Here is an 18,233-nt window from a genome sequence, read left to right on the forward strand (position 1 = left end):
GTCATCGTGTCCGGCGTCGGTGACATACGAGCGGCCTTATTGTACGCAGCGGGCGACTCTCAGGACGGTGGAACGGGAAAAAGGTGCGGGATATGAAGTCGACGAGTTTTCTGCTTCGTCCTGCAAGTTTTAGATCTCCTGCTGCTGACGGAGGGAATTTTTATTAAGAGTTCTCAAAATATTGTTGGGTGTTAAATGCCTCCTCTTCTCTCCTGCTTCTCTCCTTCTCCCCTGCTTCTCTCCTTTCTCCTTCTCTCTCCTTTTCACTCCTACCTCCTCCTCCTTCTCCTCCACCTCCTCCTCCTCTCCCTCTACTACTACTACTACTACTACTACTACTACTACTACTACTACTACTACTACTACTACTACTACTACTACTACTACTACTGCTGCTTACAAATTTAAATGGCCTCCAGCCTCCCCCAATAGCCACACCTTCGCCACCATTTTATTACCTTAATATTAAATATCCTAATACAACAGTAGCTATCCTAGCTGTGTTGAGTTAGTTGAGCCGCAGATCTATGCGGCATTCAGTGACTGTTGCCTCATAGTCAATATCTGCAACTGTTGTCGGCTTTGGGGCCGATGCTCTCGTTCCCCTGAGGTAGAGCAAAGCCGACCTAAGGAGAGAGAAGGACAGTCGACATCTCATCCAGGCTGTAACATAACTTCTGGGCTGCTGCTTCTGTTTGGAGATCACCTCCGCGAGTCTGGCGTAGAAGCATCTTGCACTTGGTCCCATCCCACCAGAGGTTGTGAACACTAGGGGAGTGAAGCTGCCTTGATCAACGTTCTGAATTCTCTCCTCTTATGCCCTTCTCTTGTCGTTCTCGTTCCTCCTGTGTGCAGCATCGAGAGCTAAGTTACGGTCACATGCGGCCATGGGATCAAAAATCCTGATGTCGAAGAAGGCTCGCTGTCCCCGCGTCCAGAATCCTCGAGCACTGACGTCAACACAGGCTTCGTTGGATGTGTTTGAAGTCCTATGTTGGAAAATCTCACCGTCCAATGGAAGGAGGGTCGGTTCTACCATGACATCCCCCCTTACTTCGTCATGCCTCATGCATATGAAGCCCTCTTTCTTGCACACCATGGCGTGATCGACGTCATAGGAAGAGCCACACACGCATTGGGAGGGCAAACCTTCTACTGGCCTACCGTACCTTAGAGCAATGGCACCTGTAAATTCTACTACTACTACTACTACTACTACTACTACTTCTTCTCATGCTGTTTCTCCTCTTCTCTTCCTTACTCCCCCATCCTCCTCCTCCTCCTTCTCTTCATTTTGCTGTTTCTCCTCCTCTTTTACCTCCAACACCATCATCGTCTTCACCAGCACCATCTTCTCCTCCTGCACCACCTCTTCCTCCTCCATTATCTCTTTCTGCTGTTCCTCCCCTCCCCTTCCTCATCCTCCTCCTGGTCCTCCACGTCCCCCTTCCTCCCCTCTCTTTCTCTTACCCCCCTTTCTCCTTCATACGTTCCTCCTTCTCCTGCGTTACTTCCTCTTCCTGTGTTACTTCTTCTCTTCCTCATCCTCCTTCCCCTCCTCCTCCATTACATCTTCCTCCTCCTCCTCCTCCAGTGTTGGGTCAGATGAAAGTATTATGTTTTGGGAGGCTTTAATGTGTCAGGTTGGGTACGATTGGTGATTGTGGCTGTGGTAATTACCTCCTCTTCCCCCTCCTCCTCCTCCTCCTCCTCTTCTTCTTCCTCCCCTACTCCTCCCCTCCTCCTCATTTTCCTCCCATCCTCCTCTTCTCCCTCTTCCTCCCCCTTCTCTTCCTCCTGCTGCGTTGGATGGGTTAAAGTGTTAAGGGAAAGATGTTAAGGGAAAGATATATGTGGGATGGATGGCTTTCTGTTGGTTGAGGGAAGAATTGTGCGTGCGTGCGTGCGTGCGTGCGTGCGTGCGTGCGTGCGTGTGAGTGAGTGGATACACCTTGAAGTTTACCCCAAAGTTTACGAGTAATTTAATAAGAGTTTACCCCCGGTAGACTTTCACCTGCCCGCCATGATTTTCAAAGTTTACCTTGACTCTTAGTCTTAGTTCTGTTGTGAGTTTACTGATAATTACCTTGAGTTTACCTTACGTTTACCTCAGTTATCTGTGAAGGTTTACCTGATAATTACCGAGAGTTACCTTGAGTTTCACCTTAGTTATCTGGTGGGTTAATTCAGTCCTCGTGATCGACCTAAGGGTTATTCCTGGCGAAGTGTCTGAGAATCATGCAACGGCCTCCAAGGTCATGTAGCGGCCTCCATGGTCATGCAGTGGCCTCCAGGGTCATATAGAGGCCCCCAAGGTCATGCATCGGCCTCCAGGGTCATGCATCGGCCTCCAGGGTCATGCAGCGGACTCCAGGGTCATGCAGCGGACTCCAGGGTCATGCATCGGCCTCCAGGGTCATGCAGCGGACTCCAGGATCTTATAAACGGACTCCAGGGTCTTGTAATGGCCTCTTGAATCATACGACGACCTCCAGGGTCTTGCAGCGGCGGTATCCAGTGGCCTTCTGAATCATACTTCGGCCTCCAGGTCCTTATAATAGCCTCCGGAATCATACAACGGGCTTCGGTAATCAATAATCATACACAGCTTCCAGAATCATACACTAGGCCTCCAGAATCATATAGCGGCTTCCAGAATCATACAATAGCGTCCAGGATCATACAGGATCATACGCTGGCCTCCCCACCTGTGGCTTGAGGTAAATCAGAGGTTAATGGGGAAAGGGATAATAGTATCAAGAAGAGAGGTGAAAAACTTGCCACGTTTCGCCCTCAATTGAATAAACAAAAAGAAATTGTTATGAGGCAGCCTTCTGGGTAGTGACTGTGGGGGAGTGGTAGTTTGGAGGAGGAAGAGGTAGTTTAGAGAAGGGAGGAAGAAAGGTAGTTTGGAGAGAATTGGGAAGAAATGGTTGGAGAGGGAGGAAGAGTAGTTTTGGAGAGGAGGAAGAGGGTAGTTTGGAGAGAATTGGGGAAGAGGGGGAGGGATGGGGCGTAGATGAGAATTGATGAGGGGAGAGAGAGGTAGATGGGAGGAGATGGGTAGATAGAAAGGGAGGGGGAAGGAAGATGGGTAGGGGGTGGGGAGGTAGATGGGTAGGGGAGGGGAAGGATAGGGGGATTGTGAGGGTGGTGGGAGAAAGATAGATGGAAGGAGGAACATGTAGGACTCAGAGGAGGGAGGGGGATGAAAGGGGAGTATAACAAGGGGAAAGAAAAGAGGAGAGAGAAGAAGGAGATTGGAAAATAATATAAATAGATAATAATCACACAGCAAAGTCACTTAATAGGCGAAAATAGACAATTAGTAATAAAACAGAATAGGAAGTGACAAAAATAGCAAAATAGCCAGAGAAAAACAACACCATTAATAGGAGTGGATGATTGGCTCTCTTATGGTAATGGCTTTGTTTATAGTGAAGGCGTTGTTGATATGATGGCGTTGTTATGGTGCCATTGTTATGATTATGATATATGCATGTATGGTGGCTCTTAGTATTATTATTATTATTATTATTATTATTATTATTATTATTATTATTATTATTACAGGAGTGAAATTATTATGGTGTGGTTATGGCACGGAATTTACGGATAATACTAAGGTGTTTGAGAGTAAAATAATTGTTACCGCGTCTGTGTGAGTGGTAGTCAAGGGAAAGAATGAATGGGGGAATACATAATATAATAGTGAACATTAACCACAGTGTACCAACATATCCCTCGCATCACCATACCGTTGTTGACAAAATAAATGAAAGAAATGGTGATAATTCCTGATAATAATGTGAAAAAAACCAGATGATAGTATAGAAATTCAGAAGGGAGGGTTAGGAAAGGAAGGAAGGAAAACAGTGTGGGATCCTTGCCTTGTGGGGTGACGCTACAACACCCCGTCCTCGTTATCTTCCTCCTGCTGGTGCAGCTCCCAGTACGTCGGACTCGAGTTCCGTCAACAGTACTGCTGAGGGAGATCCGGGAGGAGGGGAAGACGACGCTCCAGGAGGCCTCCCCCCAGAAGAGGTCTTCCCGTACATTGAGTTCAACACTCGTAAGTATGACAGGTCTCCCCGCGGACACATAAGGTCTTGTGATCATTATTAGCCTTGTGGGGATGGACAGTGAAGGTCTTTGTATCATGGGGATATTTTGCATTTATTGATATTGATGTATATTGAGTGACAGTAATTTTCATTATTTTACTGGGATTTACATTATTTTAGTGGAATTTGCATTATTTTATTACGATTTACAGTTTTTCTTGTTGATACAGTGATTTATAATATTTGAAGTGGATTTACATTCTTTTTCGGTGATTTAATTATTGTACAATATTTTATATTTATTTTCATTGTTCTCTTTCGATTTACATTGTCAGGTTGTAATTTACATTGTTATACTGTGACTCTTATTGATTTGCAGAGATTTATATTGTTTTTATAGTGATTTACAACCGTTTACTGTGGTCATACGGTTATTTACAGTGACCGACAGAAATTTTGTTCATCGAGCTGAGCGAAGATGGTGTGATATATCGACCGATGGCTACCATGTGTTCTCTCTTGTTCAGGTTCTTTATGAAACAGACAGACACCTACCTGTTGATTATCTCCCCAAACAGACAGAACTCACCTAACCTTGTATTTTGTCTCTTCCCCACACAGACCCGCCACGTTTCGAGGAGCGGCCGAGGGACCAACGCGTAATGAGTGACCGCGTGGCGTCCTTCACCTGTCGCGCCACGGGGAACCCAGAGCCCAAGATCCAGTGGCGTAAGAACAACCGCAAGATCACCGGCAGCTCGCGTTTCATCGTCCTCCAGGTACCCGGTGGCTCCATCTTGAGGATTGAGCCCGTCAAGTACCAGCGGAATAAGGACGAGTTCGAGTGTGTGGTGGAGAACGCTGCCGGTGACACCATCAGAGCCTCCGCCACCCTTGAGGTTCTCAGTGATGATCGTGAGTATATATACCTGGTCTTGTTTACTCACTCTTATGGGATTGTGATTTTTATACTCGAGGTTCATTTATGACTTGTAATTTACACCTGGTATTCATTTATGTCTTGTAATTTACACCTGGGGTTTATTTGCCCTGTAATTTACACCTGGGGTTCATTTATGACTTGTAATTTACACCTGGGGTACATTTGTATTTGTGATTACCAATTGAGGTTCATTTATGACTTGATTTACATCAGGGGTTAATTTTTCACTCGTGATTTACACCTGGGGTTCATTTATGAGAAGTTCTGTTTATACACTTGGGGTTCCTTTTTGGTCACCTGTGGTCACCTCGCTGCGGATTCTCGGGTTCTTAACTTAAAACGTCTCCTTAACTAACTATATTAAGAAAGTATCTAACTAACGCACTTCAGCTACGATTCAAGGATGGATTCTCAAAATATCTTAGGTTAAATACGCCTTAAGTGGGAGTTGTTAGAACGTATTTGAGTGTCACTTAAGCTACGACTCAAGCATGGATTCTCAATGATTCTTACGTTAGATACACCTTAAGTGGGAGATGTAAAACTGGCTGAATCACTTCAGCTACGACTCGAAGATGGATACAGCCGAGTCTCCTTCGTTAATATCCTCCAGAATCACATCAGCTCACAGTTGCTCTTTCCTTTGATACCATTAACTCACTGGCGCCATCTGTCGATATGTCTCTGTACTGTGGCTGTACTCTGCAAGACAAACTGTAGGGATTTTATGTTTAGTTTTGTATTTTGTTTAGATTATTTTTTCTTCTTCATTTTGTCCGTTAATTTTTTTCTTATTTCATTCTTTTTTTCCTTTTCCTCTAAATTTATTCGTATTTTTGTCTTTCACGGGATGTCTTGTTTCCTGTATTATTTTTATATTTGTGTTTCTTAGTTTCGTATTCTTATTTTTTTATTTCAAATTTCATCATCTTGCTTTGTATATCCATTTTTATCCATTTGTTTTACACTTCTTTAGTTTGTCTATTTTTTTTTTCATTATTTTTTCTCCCTTTTCTCTTTTATTTGTTTTTACCTTATTTTTATTTTTTCTCTCCTTGTTCTCTTCTTTTTCCTTTCTTTATTTTATCTCCGTTCCATTTTTTCTCTTCGTTCATTACCATCCCCCAGGCAAGACCTCTCCACCACCCTTTCCATCCCCCAAACATGTTTTCCCCCCTTCCCCTACCAAGGCAGGACCTAACCATCCCACCGTCCCCATCCCCAGACAGTACCTACCCCCATCCCACCGTCCCCATCCCCAGACAGTACCTACCCCCCATCCCACCCTTCCCATCCCCAGACAGTACCTACCCCCATCCCACCATCCCCATTCCCAGACAGTACCTACCCCCACCCCATTCTCAGCTAGTACCTCCCCCACTTCCCATCCCCCAGACAGGACCCCCCGCCCCGCCCCTTAAAAAGGACCCCAGGTGAGTTAGTGGCGGTTCAGTAACAGGATTGTACATTTTCCTGTTCCCCAGGGTCCGAGCAGACACACTCACCAGGTTCTTGAGGAGAAAAAGAGTTCAAGTCAAAAATTTTGTTTTTCTCATGGAAGGAACTTTTAGAAGGTAGCAGTGAAGAGGGTGGTTGAGAGTGTGGGGTTGGGTGAGGTGGTGGGTGGGTGAGAATGGGGTTAGGTGAGTGAGTGGGGTTGGGTGAGTGAGTGGGGTGGGTGAGTGGTGGGGTTGGGTGAGGTGAGTGGGGTTGGGTGAGGTGAGGGGGTTGGGTGAGTGTGGGGTTGGGTGAGGTGAGTGGGGTTGGGTGAGGTGAGTGGGGTTGGGTGGTGGTGGGGTGGTTGAGGTGAGTGGGGTTGGGTGAGGTGGGTGGGTGAGGTGAGTGGGATTGGTCTGTTGAAATATCTAGAGAAGGCGGAAGAGTGGGGTGTTTGATGAAGTGAGTGGGGTGGATGATGTGGTGAGTGGGGTGGATGATGTGAAGTGGTGGGGTGGATGAAGTGGTGAGTGGGGTGGATGATCTGAGTGAGTGAGCTGGATGAAATGGTGAGTGGGCTGGATGGAAGCGAGTGAGTGGGGTGGATGAAGCGAGTGGTGGGGTGGATGAAGCGAGTGAGTGGGGGTGGATGAAGCAGGTGGTGGAGGGGTGGATGAAGCGTGTGGGGGGGTGGATGAAGTGTGGGGTGGACTGGGGTGGATGAAGTGAGTGGGGGGGTGGATGATGTCAGTGAGTGGGGGTGGATGATGCGTGTGAGTGGGGGTGGATGAAGTGAGTGACTGGGGTGGATGAAGTGAGTGACTGGGGGTGGATGAAGTGAGTGAGTGGGGGTGGATGATGCGAGTGGGGGTGGATGATGTAAGTGGGGTGGGAAATAACCTCTTGAATACCAATTAAAATAAAGACATCCTCGGCAGATATTTAAGAAAGGGAGCCATTCACACTTACTTTTTTCCCTTTTCCCTTTTATTTTATATTTTTTGCCTTTTTTTCCCACTCTTAATGGACGACACACTTGAAGGTCACACTGGAGGCGTCTTATCCTTTCCTGCACCAAAATCCACCAGACAATTGGAAAAGAGTGTGTTGTGTGCTCCCTCGTAGCTCAGTTAAGTTGCCAGGGGAAGAGGTTTAGAGTGGTGAGCGGTACAGTGTTAGGAGGGTGTTGTGGTGGTGGTGCCTGTGATGGTTATGGTGAGCTAACTGATAACAAGGGAGAAATGAGCAACATTCTGAACACATATTTTTCATCGGTTTTCACAACGGGAAATTTTAAACACGATACCCGAGGCACCGACTATATACAGAGATAGTGAGGAAAATAGACTAGGTGAGATAGTAGTGACTAGTAACGATGTTAGTAAATAAATAGATAAACTAAAGCCTAATAAGTCGCCAGGTCCTGATGAGATATTTGCCAGAGTATTAAAAGAATGTAAGGAACAACTTATGTGACCTTAGCAAACTTGTTCAATATGTCATTACAAACGGGTGTAGTGCCAGAGTTCTGGGGGATAGCGAATGTGATACCAGTTTTCAAGAAGGGAGTTAGATCACTATCGTCTAACTACTGTCCAATCAGTTTAACATCAATTGTAGGCAAATTACTGGAAGCAATAGTTCAAACTCAATACGAAATCTTCTCGAGAAGAACAAGCTGATCAATGATTCCCAACATGGCTTCACAAGCGGGCGTTCTTGTCTAACAAATCTACTAACAATCTTTTCAACTGTTTTAGAATCAGTGGACGAGGGGCACGATTATGATGTGGTTTACCTCGACTTTAGCAAAGCCTTCGACAGAATCCTCCACGAAAGACTAATACGTAAAGTGGAGGCTCGTGGCATTGAAGGAGATATTATAAACTGGATTAGGGCGTGGTTACAGGACAGAAAACAGCGAGTAAGCATTAACGGCACTAAATCCGATTGGGGTAACGTCACAAGTGGACTACCCCAAGGCTCAATACTTGGACCATTATTATTTATTATATACATAAACGACATAGATATCGGCGTAGACAGCAACATAAATAAATTTGCTGATGACACTAAAATAGGGCGTGTAATTAAATCTGACGAGGACTCCGCAAAACTTCAGGATGATCTAAACAAATTTTTCGCATGTTTTGAAAATCGGCAAATGAAATTTAATGTGGAAAATGCAAAGTACTTAGTCAAGGAGATGTACAGGTATAAAGAGGAACCAGATATCAGATGAATTTCGTTGATTTATAGAGAAATCCGTCTGTGAGACAGATTTAGGAGTAATGATAAGTAGGAATCTTAAACCAAGACAACAATGCGTATTTACTCGAAACAAGGCTAACAAAGTACTTGGGCTAGTTACAAGAATAGCGAGGTTATCCTAAAACTTTATCCTGCGCTTGTGAGACCTCACTTGGATTACGCAGTCCAGTTCTGGTCTCCGTACTACAGAATGGATATAGAATCCCTACAAAGCATTCAGAGGAGAATGACAAGACTTATCCCGGGCATTAGGAACCTTGAGTACAGAGACAGGTTAAAGCATCTAAATTTGCACTCCCTATAGAGACGTAGAGTGAGGGGCGAACTCGTAGCATTGGGTTTAAATCAGACAAATTTAGATTTAGGCGCGAGATAGGTAAACACTTTTGGACATAGAGAAGTGGATGAGAGGAACAAGTTACCAAACATCATCAAGAACACGCTGGATAGCTTCAAACATAGGTTGGACGATAGGAGTTGGGTGTAAACGGGGCTGCCTAGTATGGGTCAATAGGCCCGCTGTAGTTTCCTCCATTCTTATGTCAGGGTCTTGGAGTGTCAGGGTCTTGGAGTGCCAGGGTCTTCAAGTGTCATCACCTTGGGGTGTCAGGGTCTTGAAGTGTTAGCGTCTTTCAGTGTCAGGGCTTTGGAGTGTCAGGGTCTTGGAGTGGCAGCACCTTGGGGTGTCAGGGCTTTGAAGTGTCAGGGCTTTGAAGTGTCAGCGTCTTGAAGTGTCAGTACCTTGGAGTGTCAGGGTCCTGGATTTTCAGGTCTCGGGGGCTTTCACACAGCCAGATAGAGGGGAAAGAAAGGTAGAAGAGGAGGAGGAGGAAGAGGAAGAAGATAAGAAAGAGGAGGTAAAGAAGGGGGAGGAGGAGGAGGAATAGGAAGATAAGAAAGAGGAGGAAGAAGAAGGGAGAGGAAAGCCTTCATGGACTGACCTGCTTTAAATGCTGGGAGGTGTGGGGTCTCAGGGCTGGAGATGTCACTTGTCCCTTACTCTGAGTTGGGTCTCAAGGTACTAGGCTGTCAGCGCCGTCAGCAGTGTTCTTTTTTGTTCATTTTGTCAGTTTTACTTTCGAGGCTGCCAGTTACTTTCCGTACTGTCAGAATCTCAGACTATCAGCTTCTCCCCAGACCGTCACTTTCTCCCCAGACTGTCAGCTTCTCCCCAGACTATCTGCTTCTCTCCTAGTGTTCTCCAGGTCCCCTAGGGTTCTCCAAGTCTCCTAAGGTTCTCCAGGTCTCCTAGGGTTCTCCAGGTCTCCAAGGGTTCTCCAGGTCTCCTAGGGTTCTCCAGGTCTCCTAAGGTTCTCCAGGTCTCCAAGGGTTCTCCAGGTCTCCAAGGGTTCTCCAGGTCTCCTAGGGTTCTACAGAAGCCACTGGGAGGCGAGGGTTTAATTGTTTGTTACACTGGGAGGGTAATTATCACTTAATGCTTTAAGCAAAGAGTGATTAAGGCTGGAGCCAATTACGGCGCGCCTCTTACCCCCTCCTCCTCTTCTTCCCCCACCTCCTCTCCCCTTCCACTTCTCACTTCCTCTTACTTGTCTTCCTCCTCTCCTCCACTTCTCCTCTTCCTCTAATTTCTCCCCCTTCTTTCCTCCCCCACTTCTTCTCTTCCCCCCTCACTTTTCCATTTCCTTCTCCTCTCTCTCTTTCTCTCCCCTACTTACTCTCCTCTCTCACTTCCTTCCCTCTCTCACTTCTCCTCCTCTTCCTTTTTTTATTTCTCTCATGCTTCCCTCTCCCGCTACCAACCTTTCCCTTCCAGCTACGCCTCTTATCTGTCCCTGACACTTCTTCCCTTCCGACTACTTGTTGCCTTCTCTCCTTTTTCTCTCCTGTAATTCAGTCTCTTTGTTTTATTCTCCTTATTCCTTACCCCATAGTTTACCCCTTTTATTTCAGTTCCTTTCCTCCTCCTCCTCTTCCTTCTCCTCTTATCCTTTCCTTGCACGTATTGCTTCCCTTTCATTCATTCCTTTACTTCTTCTGACCTTTCATCTTGTCTTTCCTTTTCTTTTTCCCTCTTTTCTCTTATTCCTTTCCCCTCCTTTCCACTATTTGCATTCCTTTCTCCCTCATCTTCCCTTCCTCCCCCTCCCGTCTTTTCACCATCCCCCTTCGTTCTCAGCTTTTTCCCCACCCTTTCATCCTTCATCCCCACCCCATCTCCCCTCCCCTCCCCATCTCCCCTACCCTTCCCTTCTCCCTTCATTCTTTCCTGTTCTCCCCATTTCTTCCCTCTCTTTCATATTTCTTCCCTTTCTCACTTCATTACCCTCCTTCCCCCTTCATCCTCTTTCTACCTCATTTTCCCCCTTCTTCCCATCCCATCTTCCTCTCCTCTTCTCTTCCCCTCCTCCTCTTCTCTTCCCCTCCTCTTCGTCTCTTCCTATTCTCTTCCCCTCCTCCTCTTCTCTTCCCCTCCTCTTCCCCTCTTCCTATTCTCTTCCCCCCCCTCCCCTCCAGGAAGACAAGTCATCAGAGACGGGGTCACCCTCCAAGAAGCCCGATCTCCTCCTTCAAGTTGTATTACCTAATATTAACTTCTCCGAGGCGGTAACCGGAGCTCTCTTATTACAAAACCAATCACTTAAGTTTGCAGATTGGCAATGATTCGCCAGTCGCTTTATATACCGCATATTGAGGATGATTTGCCAGTTAATTTATGTATATACCATAACCTTAAAATTCCCCATACCTAAAGTCCCCCTAAGTTCCCACACCTAAAGCCCCCACTACCTAAAGTTCCCCCTGCATTAAGTTACCCCTACCTAAAGCTCCCACTATCTAAGGTTCCCCCTGCATTAAGTTCCCCTTACCTAAAGTTCCCCATACATTAAATTCCCTACCTAAAGTTCCCCCTGCATTAAGTTACCCTATCTAAAGCTCCCACTATCTAAGGTTCCTCCTGCATTAAGTTCACCTAAAGTTCCCTACATTAAGTTCCCCACCTAAAACTCCCACTACCTAAAGCTCCGTACCTAAAGTTCCCCCTACCTAAAGTTCCCCCTACCTAAAGTTCCCCCTGCATAAAGTTTCCCCTGCATTAAGTTCCCCCTGCATTAAGTTCAGTTCAGTAGTAGGAGGAGGAGAGGAAGTTTCAATAGGTTAAGTTCTATCATATCGCGTTCTTTCGGCCTTCAAGTTCTGGCTGGTGTTGGGGTCTGAATATAAAGCTGTCCTTAAGAGGGGTCTAGTATGATACAGGGATTGTGATCCATATTGTCTAGGATGATAGAGGGATTGTGACCCATATTGTCTAGGATGATAGAGGGATTGTGACCCATATTGTCTAGGATGATAGAGGGATTGTGACCCATATTGTCTAGGATGATAGAGGGATTGTGACCCATATTGTCTAGGATGATAGAGGGATTGTGACCCATATTGTCTAGGATGATACAGGGATTGTGACCCATATTGTCTAGGATGATAGAGGGATTGTGACCCATATTGTCTAGGATGATAGAGGGATTGTGACCCATACTGTCTAGGATGATACAGGGATTGTGACCCATATTGTCTAGGATGATAGAGGGATTGTGACCCGGATGAACCTGGGACGCGGTATTCAATGGTCAGTAAGTCAGTGGTGGAGAGACCCGGGGAAGGACCTGTCTTGGTTTATGGGCGTTATTGATCACACCCGTCCCCTTTTTAGTGTGTGCGTGCGTGTGTGTGCGTGCGTGCGTGCGTGCGTGCGTGCGTGTGTGTGTGTGCGTGCGTGCGTGCGTGCGCGCTACTATTACTACTACTACTACTAATAATAATAATTAACGGTTTATTGAAAGACCATGGCAGCTGGAAGGCTGAAAATATACAGTTACATAATTGGGGAATGGGTCTCTTGATTTACAAATAATATACAGTAACAAAAGTGATACAAATATGATATATAATAACTAGGTGGGGAGAAGTTCAAACTACAGGGCATTTCAACATAGTGACAGTGCAAAAGTAAGATTGACTGGGAGTGAATACACTGGTTGATTACAAGTTATTGATAATTTTTACAATGGTTGGGACTGGGCTGTTCTTATAGCGATCAGTTCGTGCTCTTATGGGCTGGATGCGGTTGTGGTGTCGAACAGCAATTCTCGGGCTAGGGATCTCAGGTGGTAGTAGGAGCCGGTGTCGAGGATGATGCAGAAGCTTCTCACCAAATTTGCAGATGAGGTCGTGGTGATGGTCAGTGAGAGCCGAGAGGTTCAGTGTGTTGAGCGCTTCTTGATGTGTGGAGTAGGAAAGGGAGAGAATAATCTTGCATGTCCTCTTTTGCACTTTTTCTAGGTGTTTACGTTGTGTGGCATTTAGGGAGGAAGACTAGGTAGGGGAGGTGTGTGTGTGTAGTAATAGTAATAATAATAATACTACTGCTACTACTACTACTACTACTACTACTAATAATAATAATAATAATAATAATAATAATAATAATAATAATAATAATAATAATTAACGGTTTATTGAAAAGGTTCTGCAGCCCGAAGGCTGAAAATATACATTGGACATAAATGACTTATTACATACATTGGTGGTTTAACAAAAGCCTTCATTAGAGAAAGGTAAAGGAACATACAGTGAACATATAGATTACTGTTTACAGTTTAGGTCACGTAGATCTTGTGCGCTGAGGTGTTGCACAGCAAACACGTGGTGTAGTAACTCCCTCACAGATGGTGTTATGAAGGACCTTACGTGGTGTAGTAACTCCCTCACAGATGGTGTTATGAGTGACCTGACGTGGTGTAGTAACTCCCTCACAGATGGTGTTATGAGGGACCTTACGTAGTGTAGTAACTCCTCACAGATGGTGTTATGAGGGACCTTACGTGGTGTAGTAACTCCCTCACAGATGGTGTTATGAGGGACCTTACGTGGTGTAGTAACTCCCTCACAGATGGTGTTATGAGGGACCTCACGTGGTGTAGTAACTCCCTCACAGGTGGTGTTATGAGGGACCTCACGTGGTGTAGTAACTCCCTCACAGGTGGTGTTATGAGGGGCCTCACGTGGTGTTGTAGCAACTAATTCACTACCTGGTGTCACAGCATCATGGGGACACCATGTGGTCTGGTGTCACAGGACCTCACTCACTCAAGTAGTGCACAGTCAGGTGTGGTCCCAGGCCTCCCTATCGTGGACTGATTAACACATCGCTGGTTGTTGTTGGGTCTCACGGGCCGTTATCACTGGGTACCTGGGACCTCACTGTGTGAAGGCTAACTTGGGTACGACTCTCAGCTGTTACTATTGCGTTGTTTTCACTGGTTTAAGCACTGTTCACGACTGTTCATCACCGTTCAACACTGGCTCTATTCCTTTCCTAAATGAAATTGTAACTTCTGGCGAGAACTTGTTCATATTCCGGTGGGGAGGAGGGGTTCAGGGGAGGTAGTTGGTATGGGCCAACGTAACAGTTGACCTGGCTGCTGCCAGAGCAGCGCCAGGGTACGTCTTAACCCTAAGGTGTGTGTGTGTGTGTGTCAATTGTACCCGTTCAAGTTTGACAAAGGTGAAGTCTGGTGAGAGGACCGTCTTGTTCCTGGGAATTAAAGAAGTCATGCCGGCTGGATGACACGGGAGGGAGAGCTCTTCCTCTTCCTCTCCCGTCCTCCCCCTCTTGCCCCGCCCCCCCCCCCACCCATCCCGCCAGCCTCACGAGGACACGAACAGCCCAGGAAACGAAGCAGCTGGACAGAACGCGAGACCTCCCCTCCCCACGCCCCCTCTCCACCCCTACCACTCCCCCCTCCGACCTGGTCTCGTGAGGACACTAGCTTCACGGGAATTAAAGAAGCCATGCATACCAAATGGGGTACACACACACATGTTGCGTGGGGACGGGCTTGGTTTGGCCTCACACAAGGGTTGGTGAGGGGGGGGAGCAGGAGGGGAGGGAAAGGGGGAGGAAGAAAGACTAACACTTTTTGCTGAATATTGACAACTATAAAACATCGTTGGTTGTGATGATGTGTTGTTGGCGTGAGAAGTAATGTCAGTTCCCCCTCTTCCTACCAACCCTCTATGTCGTTTCAGAACAAAGAAAATTTAATCAGTAACGTCAGAACGATGCAATAGGTATAATATTTTTTTTTTTTTTAGTAAAGCTTGGAATATAGTTTAGACTGTGGCAGTGTAACATAGAGCCAGAAACTATACAAGTACACAGTGAAGCATACAGGTATAACAGTTTCTTTATGTGCGAGGTAGGGGGAGGTAGTGTCGCGTCAGGGGTACCTCAACCTACAGCACAGTCTGTGTTCTCTTATAGTATATTACCTTAGCATACATCCGGTTAACGAATATCCTCTTACATCCCCTGTTAACGTACATCCGGTTAACGCACATCTGCTTAATGCACATCTGCTTAACGTATACATCCGCATAATGTACACGGGCAATAAACGGACAGCACACACGAACCAAGGCTTGACTTAAACACTTTCACTTAAACAAATGATATTAGAATAAGAGTCTTGTTCCTTCGCCAGTGTGTATACAGCCGTGTTCACTAGACCTCAGAGATATATATATATATACTTACATATTTCTAGTTTGTGTTAAGTTAAGGCATCGTCTTTTGTGATACAGGGAATTGCTTTGTTCATACTTAATCTGATGCAAATGTTTCGTCGATACAAAATGTCTTGGTCGTTGTCTGTTGCTTTGTCTGTGTTTGTTGGTTGTCTGTGTTTGTTGGTTGTCTGTGTTTGTTGCTTTGTCTGTGTTTGTTGCTTTGTCTGTGTTTGTTGGTTGTCTGTGTTTGTTGGTTGTCTGTGTTTGTTGCTTTGTCTGTGTTTGTTGGTTGTCTGTGTTTGTTGGTTGTCTGTGTTTGTTGGTTGTCTGTGTTTGTTGGTTGTCTGTGTTTGTTGGTTGTCTGTGTTTGTTGGTTGTCTGTGTTTGTTGGTTGTCTGTGTTTGCTTGGTTGGTCTGTGTTTGTTGGTTGTCTGTGCTTGTTGGTTGTCTGTGTGTTTGTTGGTTGTCTGTGCTTGTTGGTTGTCTGTGTTTGTTGGTTGTCTGTGTTTGTTGGTTGTCTGTGTTTGTTGGTTGTCTGTGTTTGTTGGTTGTCTGTGTTTGTTGGTTGTCTGTGTTTGTTGGTTGTTTGCTTTTGTTTCCGGGTTGTATTAAGTTATTGGTAAGGTTGTGTATATGGGTGGCTGCTACGTGTACAGTGTTGGTGAGGATTTTACACGTTTTCTTTCTCTCCCTTATTCTCTCTCTTGCCCTCCATGCATATTCCTCTCCCTCTTTTTCCCCTTTTCCCGTCTTTTCCCCTTTTTCTCTCCCTTTCCCTTCCTCCCTCTTGCTCTCTCCCTTGCTCCCTTGCTCTTCCTCTCCCTTTCTCTTCCTCTCACCCTATCCCTTCCTCTCTTTTTCTTCTACTCTTTCCTCCGCTACTCTCCCTTGTCCGTATCTTTATTTTCCTCTCCTCTGTCCCCATTTTCATATGTTTTATTTCTCTCTCTCTTACTTCTCTACGAATCTCCCTTTCTCTCTCATTCTCTCCATTTATTTTCTCTCAATATTCTCCCTCATTCGTCTCCCTTTCTCCTCTTTCTTTTGTTTCATATCTACTGACTCTATGTATGCAGTCTTTGTCTTTTCCATTCTCTTGTCTCTGATCTCGCGTATATTTTCCTCTCCCATCTTTCTCCAACCTCCTCCTCTTCCTTCTCTTCCTCTTCCTTCTCCTCCTCTTCCTTCTCCTCCTCTTCCTTCTCCTCCTCCTCCTCCTTCTTCACTGTACCTGTGGGCATGAGATGTGATATGGCCAGGATATATTTCTCTCTCTCGCTCTTTTTCTCTTTCTCTCTCATTTCTCCCTCGGGTCTTTTCCATTAGCTTCGTCCCTCCTGCCGTCTTTCTCTCCTGCGGTCACTGTCATCGTCTCCTCTTCCTCACTTCACATTATCTCTCTCTCTCTCTCTCTCTCCCTCTCTCTCACTTGTCATGTGCTTGGCATTCGTCGGCTCATGACACCCGTGCGTGGCACATATCAGCACGTTGACCTCAGGGGCGTGGTATTTGTCAAGCAAGTGACACTTACCACGCATATGACACTCATCAGGGACGTGGCACTGATCCAACTTGGTAGTGGCACTGGTGAAGCACGTAGTGGCACTGGTCATGACGCCGTGTGTGTATGTGAGCTGGAAGGTTCACGTGGGTTAGGTTCCCGAGGCAGGTGTTCAGTGTTGTGTATTCCTCACGAGGCTTCACTCAATTTGCTGACTTAGCGGACCTCACCAAAATAAACGCATTGTGAGGGGAGTATCTGAGCCGCCTGCCGCCGTACCATGGTCTGGGTGTAGGGTGTATACATATAGTGTATCTTATATGTGTAGTGTACCATGGTGTGGGTGTAGTGCTGTGTAGGGTGAATAACGCGGCAAAAAGGAGACAGGAAGAATTGGAATAAACAGTAAAGGAAGACTGAAAGAGACAAGGTGAATGAAATAAGAGGTGAAAGGGAGAGTGAAACAGAGGTGAAAGGGAGAGTAAATTACAGAGAAGGGAGAAATCGAGAGAGAACAAACGAAAAGTGAAAGAAGAAAGGGAGGTTGAAAGAGAAAGGATAAATGAAGAGAAAGGTGAAAAGGTAAAGAATAAAAAGATAAATGAGAAAGGGGAAGTAAAACAGAGAAGGTCAATATGAAATGGAAAGGAGAGAGAGAGAGAGAGAGAGAGAGAGAGAGAGAGAGAGAGAGAGACGCCGTTAAACAGGGAGAGAGGGAGAGGAATGAAGTAGAAGGAATGTTAAAGAGGAGAGGAGAAATAAGAGGAGGAAGAGGAGACGAGGAGGAGCAGGAAACAGACGCTTAAAGAAAGAGGAAGACAAGAGAAGAAAAGGAGATGCAGAAAACCGATGACAATTAAAGAAGGATTCGTAGATTGAGAGGAGGAAGAGAACAGGAAAACGACAGGAAGATGATAAAAGAGAAAGAGGAGGAGGAGAGGAAGAAGAGGAGAATTAAAGAAGAAGAAGAAGAAGAAAGAAGCCTAAGTGTGTGTTCAGGCCGAGTGCACCCTAGACACACCTGTTGAGAGAGATTCTGTTGGCATGAATAATATTTCTGTTGGCATGAGTAATATTTCTGTTGACATGAGTAATATTTCTGTTAACATGAGTAATATTTCTGTTGACATGAGTAATATTTCTGTTAACATGAGTAATATTTCTGTTGACATGAGTAATATTTCTGTTGACATGAGTAATATTTCTGTTAACATGAGTAATATTTCTGCTGAGTAATATTTTGGACATGAGTAATATTTCTGTTGACATGAGTAATATTTCTGTTGACATGAGTAATATTTGTTGACATGATTCTACCAACAGGATTTTTTGTGATACCATTTAAATGAGTATTTTCTTCTGTTATTCTAATACCGTTTATCATAACAGGTGGTGTATACTGTTGTAGAGGTGATGTATACTGTTAAAGATATTTTATTATTTACCTGTTTGAATGTAATTAGTCCCTGTTGTTGTGGTCTACGAGTAA

General features: G+C 45.3%; 1 protein-coding gene across 1 annotated transcript in view; it reads left to right on the forward strand.

The window, feature by feature from the left end:
• Nucleotides 1–3,933: 3,933 nt before the first annotated feature.
• The window catches only part of LOC121867020 (tyrosine-protein phosphatase Lar-like), a gene marked incomplete at its 3' end in the record, with an annotated part of 225,917 nt that continues 211,617 nt past the window's right edge, over nt 3,934–18,233 (forward strand). Inside the window, 2 exon segments of the mRNA XM_042366766.1 lie at nt 3,934–4,072; nt 4,686–4,979. Coding sequence (XP_042222700.1) covers nt 4,727–4,979 — 253 coding nt within the window.

This window comes from Homarus americanus, unplaced genomic scaffold, assembly GCF_018991925.1.
Source record: "Homarus americanus isolate GMGI-L3 unplaced genomic scaffold, GMGI_Hamer_2.0 scaffold56586, whole genome shotgun sequence".
Lineage (NCBI taxonomy): Eukaryota > Metazoa > Arthropoda > Malacostraca > Decapoda > Nephropidae > Homarus > Homarus americanus.